Source organism: Chanodichthys erythropterus, chromosome 10, assembly GCF_024489055.1.
Source record: "Chanodichthys erythropterus isolate Z2021 chromosome 10, ASM2448905v1, whole genome shotgun sequence".
In the NCBI taxonomy this organism is placed as follows: domain Eukaryota; kingdom Metazoa; phylum Chordata; class Actinopteri; order Cypriniformes; family Xenocyprididae; genus Chanodichthys; species Chanodichthys erythropterus.
The window spans coordinates 56,786,154-56,803,304 of record NC_090230.1 but is presented as its reverse complement, the minus strand read 5'-3'; the positions used below and the strand labels follow the sequence as shown (position 1 = coordinate 56,803,304).

Below are 17,151 nucleotides of genomic sequence, written 5' to 3'. Positions count from 1 at the left end.
TACAGTGATATGGGGGGGCCGAGGTACAGAAAGTGCTCAGAAAATACCAATAATGCCATTTTTATATAAGGGAACATGTTGTAGTATGTCTGATCTGCCAAAATTCAGACCTCATATGATTTAGTGTGAACATGATGATTCACATCATGAATGAAATTGTAGGAAATAAAATCACTATTACAGTGTGTTGCGCTAATATCACTTGCGACATTCAATTTAGAATCTACCCTGCATAATAAATAACTTAATATTTCATAAAAATGCTTCCCTTCACTTTAGTGCTTTATTAATTAGATGTGTTTTAGAGGAATTTTACCAATTTCATACAATTTCTTTTGGACTCAGCTGAATGGTATTGCTAAATTATATTTTTTGAAAGTCAGTGTAAGAAGTTATGCTTCTCTCTGTGACTTGACCGGCACTCATAAACGCACGCCTGTCCTCCCTCTCTCATAGCAATAGCATGACAGGCACAGCCTTTGCATTCAAGTCGCCTTTGTATGGAAAGGCCCACCTGTTGCTCACTGGCCCGTACGTACCGATTTATTTTAAGCTGGAGAGTGACATTTCCCAAAGTGACTGTTTATGTCCCCATCCGCAGCACTTTTGCCTTTTACGGGTAATTGCATTAGAACGTTTTATTCTGAGAGAAATCTGCAAATTATCACTTCTGAAGAGGCGTTTGTTTTGACAGTTTTTTATTTATACATATAACTTAGAATGTCCTGAAAGCACATGCATCATTGAGTCTATATTTTATTAGAAAAAAGAAGTGTCTATGACCGCTGACTTGAAAATGAAGATAATATACACCTTTTTTTTCCTTCAGGCACATGCAAAATGTATTCCTATTATTTTTTAGTAGTTTCAGTAGTTATCACTTTTTAGTTTACATGGATTGTGTCTTATCTCTCTGTCTGTCTCTCTCTTTATATATGTATATACAGTAGGGGTGTAACGGTACACAAACATGACGGTTCAGTACGTTCCTCGGCATTGAAGTCATGGTTCGATATGGGTTCAGGGGGAGAGAAAATTAAACATAAAATTGCTTCTTTTTTCTTCATTCTTTTTTATTATTATTATTAAATAGTGGTTTATTGAACAAATGTGTGTCTCTCTTTAAATGAATTCAATAATAATTAACATTTTCTTAAGGATAAAAAATATATCAGCTAATGCTGTAAACTATATACAGTGAGACCCTTCTTGTGCATTACTATAATATTAAAGATTACAATTAACAACAGAGCCCAAACTATTAAATTCAGTTGCTATTTATTTTTTAGATATAATAATCAACACTCAAAAAAGTACTAGCAAGATGTACCTAAAATGTATATATAATTCTAAAGTCTGAGACAACACTGAACATTTGAGATTTTTTTTCAGTTAAACCCAGAATTAAATTAAATTGAAAAATTATTACTATTATTTAAAATAATAGTTTTATATTGTAATATTTTTTATAATGTAATTGATTTCTGTGATCATTACTCCAGCCTTCAGTGTCACATGATCCTTCAGAAATCATTCTAATTTAATGTTCAAGAAACATTTCTTCTTATTATCAATGTTGAAAACAGTTGAGCTGCTTTCTATTTTTGTGGAAAGAATGAACAGTTTGTTAAAAGGAACTTTAGATCAGTTTAATGCATCTTTGTTTAATAAAGGTTTTAATTCTTTAATAATAATAATAATAATAAAAACTTTATGACTCCAATCTTTGGAACAGTAGTGTATGTAGTGAGGTTCATGAAATGGACTCTATTGTAATGGCAAAGTTAACATCATAGGGAGGCTGAAGACAGCTGCGATTCCTCAGATGTTCAGTTCGTAACCCTAACAGTGTCACCCAGAGATTTGGCAGACATTGAGATATTACAGTGATCACCCAACAAGCATTCTGCAATACAATATGAGTGAGGCAGAACTATACCACAGTCTGACTCCAAACCTATACCTTTTAAAAGGTCCAAACCTATATCTTGTCTATCCAACTGTAAATCACTAAAACAGTAAGTAAATAAACAGTAAATAACAACACTCCAACACAGTGCCTTAGATTCCATAGGTCTCTGTGCCACTTAAGTTATACTGCCATCTCTTGTACAGCTAGAGAAGAGCTTCAACACCATGAGCCAGGGATTTCAGTAATGGCACGTTCCTATTTAGCAAACCTGTAGATTTCAAAATATATCCCAATATGTAATGTGGGCTAACATGAAGTTCAACCACTCTGGGTTGCACAGCTGTTTTGACTTTGTTCATTTTAGCAGCTGTATGTGTGTGTGAAGCAAATGCAGTTGAAATGTAATGTAGCAACTTTCTAATGATTAAAATGCATAGCTAAAGCAAAAACATGGTGAGTGTGTGCAAAAGAGATTTCAAAACATGGTATATTGCAAACCTCTGTGCAATATTTTGAAATAGTGTGGGGCTGTTGATGAGTCTTTAGAAGGCTGGACAAAGGTTGAGGGTCAAAGTGCACTTGTGTTTTGTCATTCTTTCTGAATATTGCAGCTTTGGGGAGTGTCTATTTGTATTATTGATCAGAACACATTTATAAGCCTTTTTGAAAAATGGGGACATGGGGTAATATCCTCATAAGTCACCCTCTCCTTGTAATACCTATGTCATACCCATGTCATTATACAAATTTGTGTCCTGATATGTCACAAAAACACACACACACACACACACACACGTTTGTTTTTGTGAATTGTGAGGATTTTCCATAGGCCGCAATGCATTTTATACTGTACAAACCGCACTTTCTATCCCCCTACCCTACCCCTAACCCTAAACCTAACCATCACAGGAAACTGTGCACACCTTTATTTTCTCACAAAAACATCATTTAGTATTTTTATTAATTACTTTACATTGTGGGGACCGGTGGCTGGTCCCCACGATGTAGGTAAACTCAGGTTTATATTACATCGTGGGGACATTTGGATGTAATATAAACAATAACACACACACACACACACACACACACACACACACACACACACACACACACACACACACACACATGTTTGTTTTTGTGAAATGTGGGGACATTCCATAGGCGTAATGGTTTTTATACTGTACAAACCGTATTTTCTATCCCCCTACACTACCCCTAACCCTAAACCTAACCATCACAGGAAACTGTGCACACTTTTACTTTCTCACAAAAACTCATTCTGTGTGATTTATAAGCCTTTTGATAAGTGGGGACATGCTGAATGTCCTCATATTTCACCTTTTTTTGTAATACCCATGTCATACCCATGTCATTATACACATTTATGTCCTGATATTTCACAAAAACAAGTACACACACACACACACACACACACACACTCACACACTTGTAAGAGGTGGTTATATTGGAACATTTACAAACTGGCAAAAGAAAATGTAAGGTCAAGATTAATTTGAAATCTAACGAAAAGCTTGCATGGAAGTTAATCTAAAATACAAGATATCGTTGGGTTGTTTTACATCATGCTTTGAAAGTAAAGTCATATTTATTATTTAAAAACTAGCTCAAATCTAATCTAAACTGTAACAATGTACAATAAGGTTTTAATTTAGTTAACTTGAACTAAGAATAAACAACACTTCTACAGCATCTACTAATGATTTTTTTTTTAAAATAAATACTGTAAAAATATATTGCTCATTGTCAGAAGTGTCAATTAAGAATATGGCCATAATACTTTTTTTTTACTTTTTTAAATTATTATTTCTAATTATTTAATACTCACTGTTTACAGTACCTGCATAACTTCTATTTTATTGTTTTATTTTTTATGTTGCTTTGTTTGTGGGTTTCTTTTTTTTGTCACAGTAATAATTTACATTTAAAAAAATATATTCAAACAAAAAAGTTATTTTAAATTGTAATAATATTTCACAATATGTATGTTTGATCAAAAACAGAGAATCTTACTGACCCCAAAATTTTGAACAGTAATGTATATTACTAATAAATTTCTCTGGTATTATTATTGACTGTGGAAATTGTAATATGGCAACCCTATCAAATATGTAGCTTCATAAGTAATTTTGAAAGTCTATATTAATCAAAACATTTGATTAAACTAATTTATCAAAAGAAAGAGCTAAATGAATTGAAATAAAATAAATGAATTTCCCATAAATCTCAAACCCTGCACCATAACATTTAAGGGAAATGAAATTATAACTAAAACATTTTATTGACATCTAAGACCAATGCGTCACTTATAAAACAAAACTTCCTGTTACGCCGACGAATTCAAACAGAGCAATTCATACCTAAGGGTGTGTCATACATTCGCTGTATTGACAGGCATTCCCAGAATGCACTTAGAAGAGGTGAGTTAGATCAAGTTACAGCACAACATGGTAATAATCACCAGAAAAAACACCTGACAAGGACTGTAGCTCTTCATTCTGTCCCAGGCTGTGACACTGCTATTGCCGCAGCAGTTTGGGAAGAGATATGTGACCCCTTCCTGTTAAAGTCCACTGACACTGGATCTAAGCAGACAGCAGGTGAGTGAACTGTGAGAGTGTTTATGTGCTACTACAGTATTATATTTAAAGAGTTACATCAAGTCTGTTTATGGGAAGTATGCTTTTATATGTATGTTACTATCAGTAGCCTTCATACAAAAGTGAATTACAAGAAAGTAGCCTACATGTATTATGAAACTACCAGGTAACTAAGGAAGTAAGAAATTCAATTGAAAACATGTTAATGTTATGAATATACACAAGGGACTTCGATTCTTTATCTAACATGAGTTCTGAATTGAATTCACACTGTGGCTTTAAATTTCAATGTTGTTTCATTTGAGACTTGTGCCATTGTTTGTTTGATTGCATTCGCCGAGCACTGCTGACAGACAAATTTACATACAGATGCACATCTTTTGTAAGTCAAAGCTGTGTTTGCCGCGGAGCTGGATTTGTATCCGTGGTTTGTAGAGAGCATGCTCCAACTTGAAAAACCACACCACTCCCTTGTCAGTCAAATTCACTGAATGTTCCTGGTCTGACTGAGCAAGCAAAGTGAAAGTACAACTCAAATAATCCTAAACACACAACGTCTATTTTTTCTCCAATGGCCTCAGGCTTTAGTGTTTAAAGAAAGAAATCACAGCATTTTGAAAGGGTCCGTTTGCTAATAACATGTGCGTGGACACATCAGCTGCCTTCACTCAAATACCAGAGACTATTAATGCAGACGAAAACGTGTTTGAACACAGTTGGAACTCATCTGAATAAATATCCAGCAGTCTTGACTTGAATGTCTTCATGCCTTGAGTTTTTTAGGTTTTAATGGTGCATGAAAAATGTTCTTTTTTTGTAGATTGGGTTGGTTTGTTGAAATGAATGCAGGTCAGTCAAACTCTGTTGTTCAAATTGGTGCTGGAAAATCTTGTTCCAGGTGAGTACTTATATATTTTAATATATTGTATTTAAATAGATAATTCTTGCAGTCATTGGAATATATGTGAAATAACATGTGGCAGACTATTATAAGCAGTATAGACAACATTGAGACAACATTTAAAATGTGAAATTCAAAAGCTAATTTAAGCCTGGAAATGAACCTTAAAGAGTTAGTTCATCCAAAAATGAAAATTATGCAATTAATTACTCACCCTCATGTCATTCCAAACCTGTAAGACATTCGGAACACAAATGAAGATCTTTTTGAGGAAATCTGAGAGCTTTCTGTCTGTCCATGGGCAGCTTATGCAACTACCACTTTCAGGCCCTAGAAAGGTAGTAAAGACATCATTATTGTGACTCCATTGGTTTAACCTCAGTTTTGTGAAGTGACATGGGTGCTTTCTTTGCGCAAAAAAACATAATTTACCACTTTATTTAAAAGTGAAATGATGTGATGTGTGGTCAAGTATAGTGCCCCATACTCAGAATTTGTGCTCGACATTTCACCCATCAAAGTGCACACACAGAGCAGTGAATATTGAATATACAGTGCACACACATACCATGAACACTCGGAGCAGTGGGAAGCCATTTTTGCTGCGGTGCCCGGGGAGTGATTGGGGATTAGGTGCCTTGCTCAAGGGCACCTCAGTTGTGGGTAATGAGAGTGGAAGAGAGCACTGTTCATTCACTCCCCCCTGCTACATTTCTTGCCGATACCAAGACTCAAATCCGCGACCTTTGGGTTACAAGTCCGACTCTCTAACCATTAGGCCACATCTTCATCTTTACAAAAGATTCATCTCCAATGCATGTCACATAACAACTTTGCTCTCATGTCAAAACAACACACATGTGTCGTGGTGCTCTCGTGAATGCAGATTTTGTAAATTAAGTGTTGTTTTTGTTTTGTTTTGTTTTTTTTGTTTTTTTTTTCACAAAAAAACCCACTTGTGTCACTTCGTACAATTGAGGTTAATCCGCTAGAGTCACATAGAAGGTAGTTGTAGTGGTAGTTGTGTAGCTGTCAATGGAGGGACAGAAAGCTCTCAGATTTCACTAAAAAGATCTTCATTTGGGTTCCGAAGATGAACAAAAATTTATGGGTTTGGAACGTCATGAGGGAGAGTAATTAATGACATCATTTTCATTTTTGGATGAAATATCCCTTTAATATGAAGTTTAAAGTTTTACATTTTAGTTTTGAATAAACATTTTATTCAAATTCTTATAATGTTCCCTTGCAATGAAAAAATAGATAATAATTAAGTTAAATTAAAGGTGCAATATGTAAGATTTTTGCAGTAAAATATCCAAAAACCACTAGGCCAGTGTTATATATTGTGAGAAAATTGCAATTTTAACCAAGTCTTCGGGACGTGTGAGGAGTTGCCAGTTAATTGCGTCATACCCGCGTTACCCTCAGTTTCCGGTTTTATTTTGTAGAAACCATGTTTTAATAGACAAGGGAACAACTGTTTTGATATATATATACAGTACAGTCCAAAAGTTTGGAACCACTAAGATTTTTAATGTTTTTAATAGAAGTTTTGTCTGCTCACCAAGGCTACATTTATTTAATTAAAAAAACATTAAAAACAGTTGTATTGTGAAATATTATTACAATTTAAAATACCTGTTTTCTACCTGAATATATTTCACAAAGTAATTTATTCCTGTGATCAAAGCTGAATTTTCAGCATCATTACTCCAGTCTTCAGTGTCACATGATCCTTCAGAAATCATTCTAATATGCTGATCTGCTGCTCAAGAAACATTTAATGTGTACAATTGTACAAAATATTTGTGTACAATATTTTTTTTCAGGATTATTTGATGAATAGAAAGTTCAAAAGAACAGTGTTTATCTGAAATCTAATCTTTTGTAACATTATAAATGTCTTTACTGCCACTTTTGATTGATTTAATGCATCCTTGCTGAATAAAAGTATTAATTTCTTTAATTTCTTTTCAAAAAAATAAAAATAAAAATTCTTACTGACCCCAAACTTTTGAACGGTAGTGTATAATGCTACAGAAGCTTTGTATTTCAGATAAATGCTGTTCTTTTGAACTTTCTATTCATCAAGGAATCCTGAAAAAAAAAGTACACAACTGTTTTCAACATTGAAAATAATCATAAATGTTTCTTGAGCAGCAAATCAGCATATTAGAATGATTTCTGAAGGATCATGTGACACTGAAGACTGGAGTAACGATGCTGAAAATTCAGCTTTGCATCACAGGAATAAATTACTTTGTCAAATATATTTAAATAGTACACAGTTATTTTAAATTGTAATAATATTTCACAATATTAATGTTTTTACTGTATTTTTAATTAAATAAATGTAGCCTTGGTGAGCAGAAGAAAATTCTTTTAAAAACATTTAAAATCTTAGTGGTTCCAAACTTTTGGATTGTACTGTATATGTATATTTCCGCTGCTCGTGAGGCGTGTTTTGCTCAGTTGCTCCAGCGGCCTCGTTCAGCTCCCAAAACACTCGGTCCTGCTCTGCTTCATTCTACAATAATGTTAATCGCATCCATGAACATGATTTCTTCCCGAGTCCTATCCCTATTCTTTTGCACCGTACGTTGAGGTGAAGACCACATGTCCCAAGATTCCGCGCTCAAACTTGCCGTCATCAAGCTACGCCTTTGTTTCGAATAGGCCTCTAGCGGACAGAATTCTTACATACTGCACCTTTAAGTGTTAGGGTTCAGGTTAGTAGAGCAAGTTGACATCTAGTTGCAAAGTTACGTATAGTCAGTAGAATGTCTGTTGGGGAGCATAAAAGTGTTAGCAGATATTAAGCAGACAGTCTACCTATACTCTAATGAGAGTTAGTTGACATGTAGCTGCAAAGTTACTTATAGTTAGTACAATGTCTAAAATGTATCATCAAAATAAAGTGTTACTCTGTCTCTTTCTTACTGTTTTTTTTTTTCTGAATTCAAAGGGCTGAATTTTTCTCTTTATTGAACAACTACAACTGCTTTCTTAAAGACAAAGCACACCTGCAGCTCTCCATCTATGAGGTGATACATCATTCTTATATCTTTATGGATGATAATGCATTCATCAAATTAATAATGCTTAATTAATGCATGCAAGATACGAGTTTGATCATTTTAGTGGGTATTTGATTGTACCATGTGGTTTTGCACCCTTGTTTGTGGACTTTGGGCCCTGGACAACTTAAAGGCCTATAATTATAATTTGCAAAAAACAGCATTTTGCTGCCCTCTGCTGACACAGTATAGAAGTATAGCAGATCAGTCAGTAAGATGTCATGTCTGCTTTTTAGAATGCAGGGAAGGTGACATTTGAAGGCATCCTTGCCATTTCCTGGGGTGTGAAGAGACCCATTCAGTTACAAATACAAGATGAGAAGCAGATATTTACAAATGACTCATCCGTTAAGTCACCAGACCCCATGAGTCCACTTGGAAACAAAAGGTTAGTAATGTGTATATAATTTATTTATTTATTTATTTATTTTAACTGTCCATTGTTTATGTGGAATAACCAGTGTTGTTTTGCATGTAACATGTTCTTTTCAGTTAAAGGGAAAAGCTGTAAAATAAATAAATAAATAAATAAATAAATAAAATATAATATATGTTAAGATGTTTTGAATTTTCCAGGTTCAATGAAGCTTAAACTCTAACTGACAACATCAGTGGCATGACATGCTAACTCGTTCCTGTACTGTACAATGGATGTCTATGTTTAAATTCGGCATGAAACGAAAGTTGTCCTTTCTTGTGAAACTGCTTTTCGAACTAGAAAAACTTGATTTTGCCCATGGGAAGTGATTGGTTGGTTGTGGTTTGCTATTGATGGATCTCATGTAAATGACAGAAAAGAGATGTGTTTACAAGAGGGAGAAGTTATTTTGATTAAAGATTATGAGGGCACATCAATTTAAAATGATTCATAATGAATAGAAAATTTGCAATACTATATTAAAAAAACAAAATGTCATTTTTTATTCCATGGTGACAAGACCCCATGAAACCAAGTGATGCTGTGTTGATGTATTTCCTACTGAAACAAAGATGAAGTGGGATATATTGAAGGGCTCATCTCTTCATCCCTAAAACAGTGTTTAGTTTTAGTTTGCCTTTAACATCATAAATATGATTTGCTACTTGCAGGTGGAATTAGGGGAGGGACATTCTCATACAGTCAGTCAGTATTACAAACCCGATTCTAAAAAAGTTGGGACACTGTACAAATTGTGAATAAAAACAGAAAGCATTTGGAATTTTCACATTTCAATATTTTATTCAGAGTATAACATAGATGACATATCAAATGTTTAAACTGAGAAAATGTATCATTTTAAGGGGAAAATAAGTTGATTTTAAATTTCATGGCATCAACACATCTCAAAAAAGTTGGGACAAGGCCATTTTGACCACTGTGTGGCATTCCCTCTTCTTTTTATAACAGTCTGCAAACGTCTGGGGACTGAGGAGACAAGTTGCACAAGTTTAGGAATAGGAATTTTGTCCCATTCTTGTCTAATACAGGCTTCTAGTTGCTCAACTGTCTTAGGTCTTCTTTGTCGCATCTTCCTCTTTATGATGCGCCAAATGTTTTCTATGGGTGAAAGATCTGGACTGCAGGCTGGCCATTTCAGTACCCGGATCCTTCTTCTACGCAGCCATGATGTTGTAATTGATGCAGTATGTGGTCTGGCATTGTCATGTTTGAAAATGCAAGGTCTTCCCTGAAAGAGACGACGTCTGGATGGGAGCAAATGTTGTTCTAGAACTTGGATATATCTTTCAGCATTGATGGTGCCTTTCCAGATGCGTAAGCTGCCCATGCCACATGCACTCATGCAACCCCATACCATCAGAGAAGCAGGCTTCTGAACTAGTCCGGATGATGTGGTGTCCCAGTTTTCCAAAAAGAACTTCAAATTTTGATTCGTCTGACCACAGAACAGTTTTCCACTTTGCCACAGTCCATTTTAAATGAACCTTGGGCCAGAGAAAACGCCTGCGCTTCTGGATCATGTTTAGATATGGCTTCTTTTTTGACCTATAGAGTTTTAGCCGGGAACGGCGAATGGCACGGTGGATTGTGTTCGCCGACAATGTTTTCTGGAAGTATTCCTGAGCCCATGTTGTGATTTCCATTACAGTAGCATTCCTGTATGTGATGCAGTGCCATCTAAGGGCCCGAACATCACGGGCATCCACTTTGTCAGCCTTGACCCTTACGCACAGAGATTGATCCAGATTCTCTGAATCTTTGGATGATATTATGCACTGTAGATGATGATAACGTCAAACTCTTTGCAATTTTTCTCTGAGAAACTCCTTTCTGATACTGCTCGGCTATTTTTCGCCGGAGCATTGGGGGAACTGGTGATCCTCTGCCCATCTTGACTTCTCATGAAATCCAAAATGAACCAATATTTGGCATGACATTTCAAAATGTCTCACTTTCAACATTTGATATGTTATCTATATTATATTGTGAAAAAAATATATAAGTTTATGAGATTTGTAAATTATAGCATTGCTTTTTTATTCACAATTTGTAGAGTGTCCCAACTTTTTTGGAATCGGGTTTGTATGTTGAATATCAAAGGTTATAGGTTAAAGGTGTCTATGTGTTATTGAGGGATTTAATATTTTTATCTTTATGGAATAATAATAATAATAATAATAATAATAATTTAAAAGTTTTATAGACCCTTGGGGTAGGATTGTACCAAAGAGGGGCATCTTACCCTGATAAAGGCTTCAAAATTTCAATCCTGATTTCATCCATTTTATTTCAAGATTGGATTTGACTTTGGACATAATAGATGCAAATGATCTATTAGGTCTTTCTAAAACAATTAACATGAACATGTCTAATGTGGCTGAATGTACAATCTATACTATCTACATCACATAGAAGTCAATCAACTATGATTGAACTCAATTCATGTTATAATTATTATGTAATCTCTTAATGTCTAAAAGCAGACAACTTTTGTTTGATGAAAAATAGCCTGGAATTTTACAAAAAAAAATGTTATATGCAATTTCTTTTTTCTTCTTCTTCTTCTTTTTTTTCCTCTATATTAAAAGGAAAAATGCATAATGTAGAGAGAGTGGCTCTGTGAGGCAAAAATAAATAAATAAATAAATAAATAAATAAATATTTTGCACCTTCTTGATAATAAATATCTACATTTTAACTTTATCTAAATGCAAAACACAGTTTATTGATTTCAGCTTTGTTAAATTGGCAGCAGCTCAAGTTTATTTCAACTAATGTTTGAGAGAATCTTGCTTCTACTTCACTTTCAAAAAATAAAAGGTTTTTGCAGCAATGCCATTCTGGTTACCCAGAACCTCTTAAATAAACATTTTTGACCAATCTTTTCCACTACAAAGAATCTTTTGAGCAATGAAACTGTTTGGATGTTGAAGGTTTTTCGCTGAACCATAGATGCCAATTAGAACCTTCATTTTTTAGTAGGTAAGCTTGACCTGTCATTTTTTTGTCAACAATTAGTCTTGCAGCTTTAGCTTCAAAACAGTATGTTTTTTTTACTGTGTATCTTTTGTTTTCAAAAACTGAGTGACAAGTCAATATTTTCTGTGGTATATCACAAATGCTTTTGACAGAGCACAAGTTGTTTTTAACATGGAACAGAACAGAACTAACTAAACAATGATTATCTACAGTGGGAAGATATGGTTTGAACATTTAAGTCTGAATAAAATGGGCACGATTTTAACAGGAAGCCAGTGGACAAAATTTCTGTCTTAGATGAGATTAAGCCATTTGCACAGTTTGAACAGGACAAAATGACCTAGCAATCATTGTTAAAGTCTTTTTTATGCTTTCTCAATAGAGTATATTTTTGTGATTTGATAAAATGTTTCTATTAGGGGTATGACACGTTGGGGAGAATTTGATGATCTTCGTATTGATGAAGTGGAGGAAGCTGGACCCACAAAACCTGAAAATCCTACTAAAGGTTCCATTTCTTTTACTTTTCAGCTACAATTGGCACAGACAGTATAGAGTGCATTAGTGCCACCCCCATTTTCAGTGGCACTGTATTTTCCCATTCATTTTTCCCATAGAGATTTTTTAAAGAGTCTTTGTTAAAGAGTTAAGCCATGAACCAAGACAATCAGATACGAGGTGAATCAAAACACTACAAAAGCAAAAAAAAGTATTTGAAAATTGGACAAAAATACAAAGGTACAAGACTGTGTACTTAACAGCTTTAGTGAGGAAAAGAACTACAATCCCATGAAGCATTGTGATGTGTGCTTATATGCTTATAGTGCTTCATGGGAGTGGGCGGAGACAACAAGAGCCATGTGTTTCTTTTTTCAGCTTTCTGATTTGTGGAATTTTCTGTACAGTATCATGGGTAATGTAGTTTTTCCACCAGGAATTATGCTGTTAAACACAATTAATGTGAAAATAATGTGGGCTGACATCTTCAGCAGAAACAAATACCATCGATTAACAAACTCATATCGCAGTAGCGCTGTCTTTAAAGGTTTATAAGTTAGGCTACCATTAAAAATGGTAGTTTCCCTATGGAGAAAATGAATGGAGTTTTTACTTCTGGAAACTGGCTGTAGCACTCTATTCGAAGACAGTGGAATTAGAACTATGTCAACATTCTTACAACTAATAGAAACATAAAGGTGCAATAGGTGATTCTCTACAAAAACATTTTTTGTTATGCTGGTTAAAAAATCTCCTCATATCCTGATAGCAATCACTATGTTAAGCAGTCTAAATGTATTTTTATAAATATATATTGTTTGTGAAAGGAGTAGGACCACAAAATGTTCGTTCAATCATTGCATTCAGTCTGAACGAAATAATAGCTTGTGTTCCCTGTCGGTCAATGTGTGTTTGCATACCACTGCACAGCCTGTTCACACAGACATCAAATGTCATCAGCGCGGTTCTTGTACACTGTGCAGACAGAGCGAGAATGGCAGGCAAACAGCAACAACCTAACTTTCCTTCTGAACCGACATCAAGTGGCACTGGCAAAGGATCTACGAAAAGAAAAACATTCTTAGAAAAGACTATGATGAAAAAACGTCTGGATCAGAAAAGAGCTAAAACCAGAATTAACATCGGTGTTGATTTTCCAAACTGGAGACAACTGTGGGAGTCTAAGTGTCTGAAAGATGATGCCATGGTTGCAGTATTTCTTTTGGGCAGGTAGGTACATGGTACGATTCGATTTTGATGTGTTTTGATAGTAACGCATAAAGTAGCTTATGTAGTTTGTGTACCTTTATGAATTTACTCAATGACCCAGCATCTAATCGGGAACTGTTTTTATGTTTTCAAAGTTACTCACTGTACTGTAAAGTTTTCTCACCAGTGAATGACACATGATGTAATCCAATAACGTTGTCTCTGGTCGTCTCGCTTCTGGTCTGTGTGCGTTCATGTGTTTTGGAGGAGGCATGGCTTTGAACAGCGATTTGCAAGGAGGGTGGGATTGTATGCTTTCAATGTTATCAGGCTAAAATTAGCATTTCCCAGATCACCTACTGCACCTTTAAATCTAAGAAAAATACATATGAAAACAGTATAATTACTTAAAGGGTTAGTTCACCCAAAAATTAAAATTATGTCATTTATTACTCACGCTCATGCCGTTCCACACATCCGTAATACCTTCATTAATCTTTGGAACACAAATTAAGGTATTTTAGTTCAAATCCGAAGGCTCCGTGAGGCCTCCATATCACTCCCTCTGTCAAGATCCATAAAAGTACTAAAAATACATCTAAATTAGTTCATGTGCGTACAGTCGTTTAATATTAATATTATAAAGCGACGAAAATATTTTTGGTGCACCAAAAAAATAAAAAATAAATAACGACTTATTTAGTGATGGCCGATTTCAAAACACTGCTTCAGGAAGCATCGGAGCACAGCGAATCAGTGTGTCGAATCTGCAGGTCGGAGCGCCAAAGTCACGTGACTTCAGCCGTTTGGCGGGTTTGAACCGCGATCCGATTAATGATTCGATACACTGATTCATAACGCTTCGATGCTTCCTGAAGCAGTGTTTTGAAATCGGTCATCACTAAATAAGTCGTTATTTTGTTTTTTTGGCGCACCAAAAATATTCTCGTCGGTTTATAATATTAATATTGAACCACTGTACTCACATGAACTGATTTAGATGTGTTTTTAGTACCTTTATGGATCTTGACAGAGGAAGTGACATTACTCTCTATAAAGGCCTCACGGAGTCATTGGATTTGAACTAAAAAATCTTAATTTGTGTTCCGAAGATTAATGTGTGGAACGGCATGCGGGTGAGTAATAAATGACAGAATTTTCATGTTTGGGTGAACTAACCCTTTAATATTAGTGCTGTCAAATCCATTAATCATGATAAATCGCATCTAACATAAACGTTTGTTAACGTTATAATATATATTATATATATATGTGTGTGTGTGTGTGTGTAATTACAGAAATTAATTACAGGTATTTTTAAAATATAAGTACGATGTAAAAACATGTTTTTACACAATAAGTGCATTGTATTAAATGATCATTTAAATGTAAGTGCATAGTATTTAAGGCCACTTAATATAAAGTGGGACCGATGCGTTTAATCATGATTAATCGATTTGACAGTACTACTTAATATCATTTAGTTTGATTTCTGCATTTAAAAAAAAAAATACACATTTAATTAACACAATACTACATCTCTGTTTAAGACTACATCGAATACGAGAGCCAGACTTTAAGGCCTTCCCGGACTGTGCCTATCAGTGAAGAAAGTTCATATCTGGTCCGTACAGTGAGTGATGTCTCGCTGGTGAAAATGAGGGTGAAAAGTAAGAAGATGGTAGAAAGTCAGAAGAACAGAAATAATCGCTTCTCCATAAACGGACACTTCTACAATTACAAGGTCTGTACCTCATTTACCATGACCAACATGGAAGCCAGATGTAAATCATCAATAATATTGTTAGTATTATTGCTATGGCAGGCAAATTTAAATACAGGTAAACCCATAGTACAGAAACACATCATTAATATATAAATAAATTCATAAAAGTCCAAAGGGGAAAAAGTTTTGTTAATTTTAACTTTGTAGTTGTACTGCCATCTATTGACATATTCACCATAATCGCCAGTTGTATGTAAATTTTGTTGCCTTCACATGCTATTGATAAATTTTAAGGGTCTTGTAAAGCAGACCATGCTCTTTAAATGGAAAGATCACCCATCAATGAAATGTCATACAAAAGCTACAACTGTTTTCTTCTATGGAATTCAAAAGGGCTAATTGTATTTTCAGTTATTAGTTATGCAAGCCTTTTTTTTTTATAGCATTCTGGTTCATTTTGTTTTTGCAGACATCTATTTTTATACCATCATATGGAGCAACCACAAATGTGCACATTAACAGCAAGATGACAACACAAGAGGTCATTACACAGCTGCTTCTGAAATTTAAAGTAGGTATTATTATTACTACTGGCAATTCAATACATAAGCCCCTTAATGATTATATGTGTCTGATTTTATTTTGTTGGACTGGATTGATTATTTTGACCCTTAATTTTGAGACAAATTCACTGATAACCCTTTTTTTTTTTTTATGCAGGTAGAAAACAGTCCAAATGATTTTGCTCTCTACTGCATTCATCAAAGTGGAGGTAATGTAGAATCACAGATTCATTTTTGTGCTTTTTCACCCTCAATTAATCCCCCCAAAAGAACATTTTAAACCATAATTTAGTAACATTTGTAGGAGTGCTTTTTCCCCCCCTTCAATTTTTGGTCCATATTTGTTTGGTAAGAATTATCCCATCATTTAGTATCGTTTGTTCCAAGATTCTCTGTCCTAGAGTTTAGCCTATGTTTACAGAGTCATATTTCTGATTGTTATATCCGTTTGTTCGTAGAGAAACGAAGGTTGAGCAGTTCAGACCTGCCATTGTGGGAACGTGTTCTAGAGGGACCATCAAACAGCATTATGAAAATGTTCCTCATGGATGCAGACGAACAGGAAGTTAGCCTTGATGTAAGGCTAGCTCTCGAGACATTACAGAAATTTGTATTGCATACTACTCAAATAAAGCTAACATCCTGTTTCCACTGCTTTAACAGGTCGCGCAGTACCTCAATTTAGAAATGCCCATTTTGAAAGTAATTCTGCAGAAGCTGGAAGAGCAAGAGCATCATGAAAAACAAAAAATAATCGCAAGGTAGGTCTACAGTTCTTTAAAAACAAAATGTGTTTTTGGCAATGGCTTTTCTACTTATCAACAACAGTGTTATCTGATAGGCTTACATGTGTTTTTATCATACAGGTATGAAAAAGAACGGAGTCTGTTGTTGCATTGCTTGAAAAAAAAGATGCCGGTCAAAACCGAGACAACTGTATAAATGAAGTTTTGAGAATGGGAAACTGTTTTCCACATGAAGTCAACCACAGAGTACAAAGAAAATGGAAAACAAGATGGAAACTGGAGTATTCAGGACAGTCAGGATTGTGAGATGTTCAAAAGTGCATATAAGCCATTTGAAATATGGCTTTATTGCCAAGTTTGTTGTTGTAATGTAAATATAATGTAAAATAGTTTTCACAAATGTAATTACAATATTTATCATGCGAGAAACCAAATAAAATGCTGGTATTTGATTTGCAGTTTATTTGTGAATTAACTGTA

At 34.7% G+C, this 17,151-nt stretch overlaps 1 protein-coding gene across 1 annotated transcript; it reads left to right on the top strand.

Moving 5' to 3' along the window:
* Positions 1-4,360: 4,360 nt before the first annotated feature.
* rassf6 (Ras association domain family member 6) lies at positions 4,361-17,129 on the top strand. The gene is made up of 11 exons (XM_067398331.1): positions 4,361-4,530; positions 5,351-5,428; positions 8,400-8,478; positions 8,748-8,899; positions 12,349-12,437; positions 15,187-15,380; positions 15,832-15,937; positions 16,087-16,134; positions 16,384-16,502; positions 16,589-16,686; positions 16,792-17,129. The coding sequence occupies exons 2-11, from the start codon at positions 5,370-5,372 to the stop codon at positions 16,865-16,867; spliced, it is 1,020 nt and encodes a 339-aa protein (XP_067254432.1). The 5' UTR covers positions 4,361-4,530; positions 5,351-5,369; the 3' UTR covers positions 16,868-17,129.
* The last annotated feature ends 22 nt before the right edge of the window (positions 17,130-17,151 follow it).

Coding starts and splice junctions, on each gene's coding strand:
- rassf6 (XM_067398331.1), top strand. CDS start 5,370: ATGAATGCAGGTCAGTCAAACTCTGTTGTTCAAATTGGTGCTGGAAAA. Junction 8,900..12,348: donor AGTCCACTTGGAAACAAAAG/GTTAGTAATGTG, acceptor TGTTTCTATTAG/GGGTATGACACGTTGGGGAG. Junction 15,381..15,831: donor GACACTTCTACAATTACAAG/GTCTGTACCTCA, acceptor TTGTTTTTGCAG/ACATCTATTTTTATACCATC.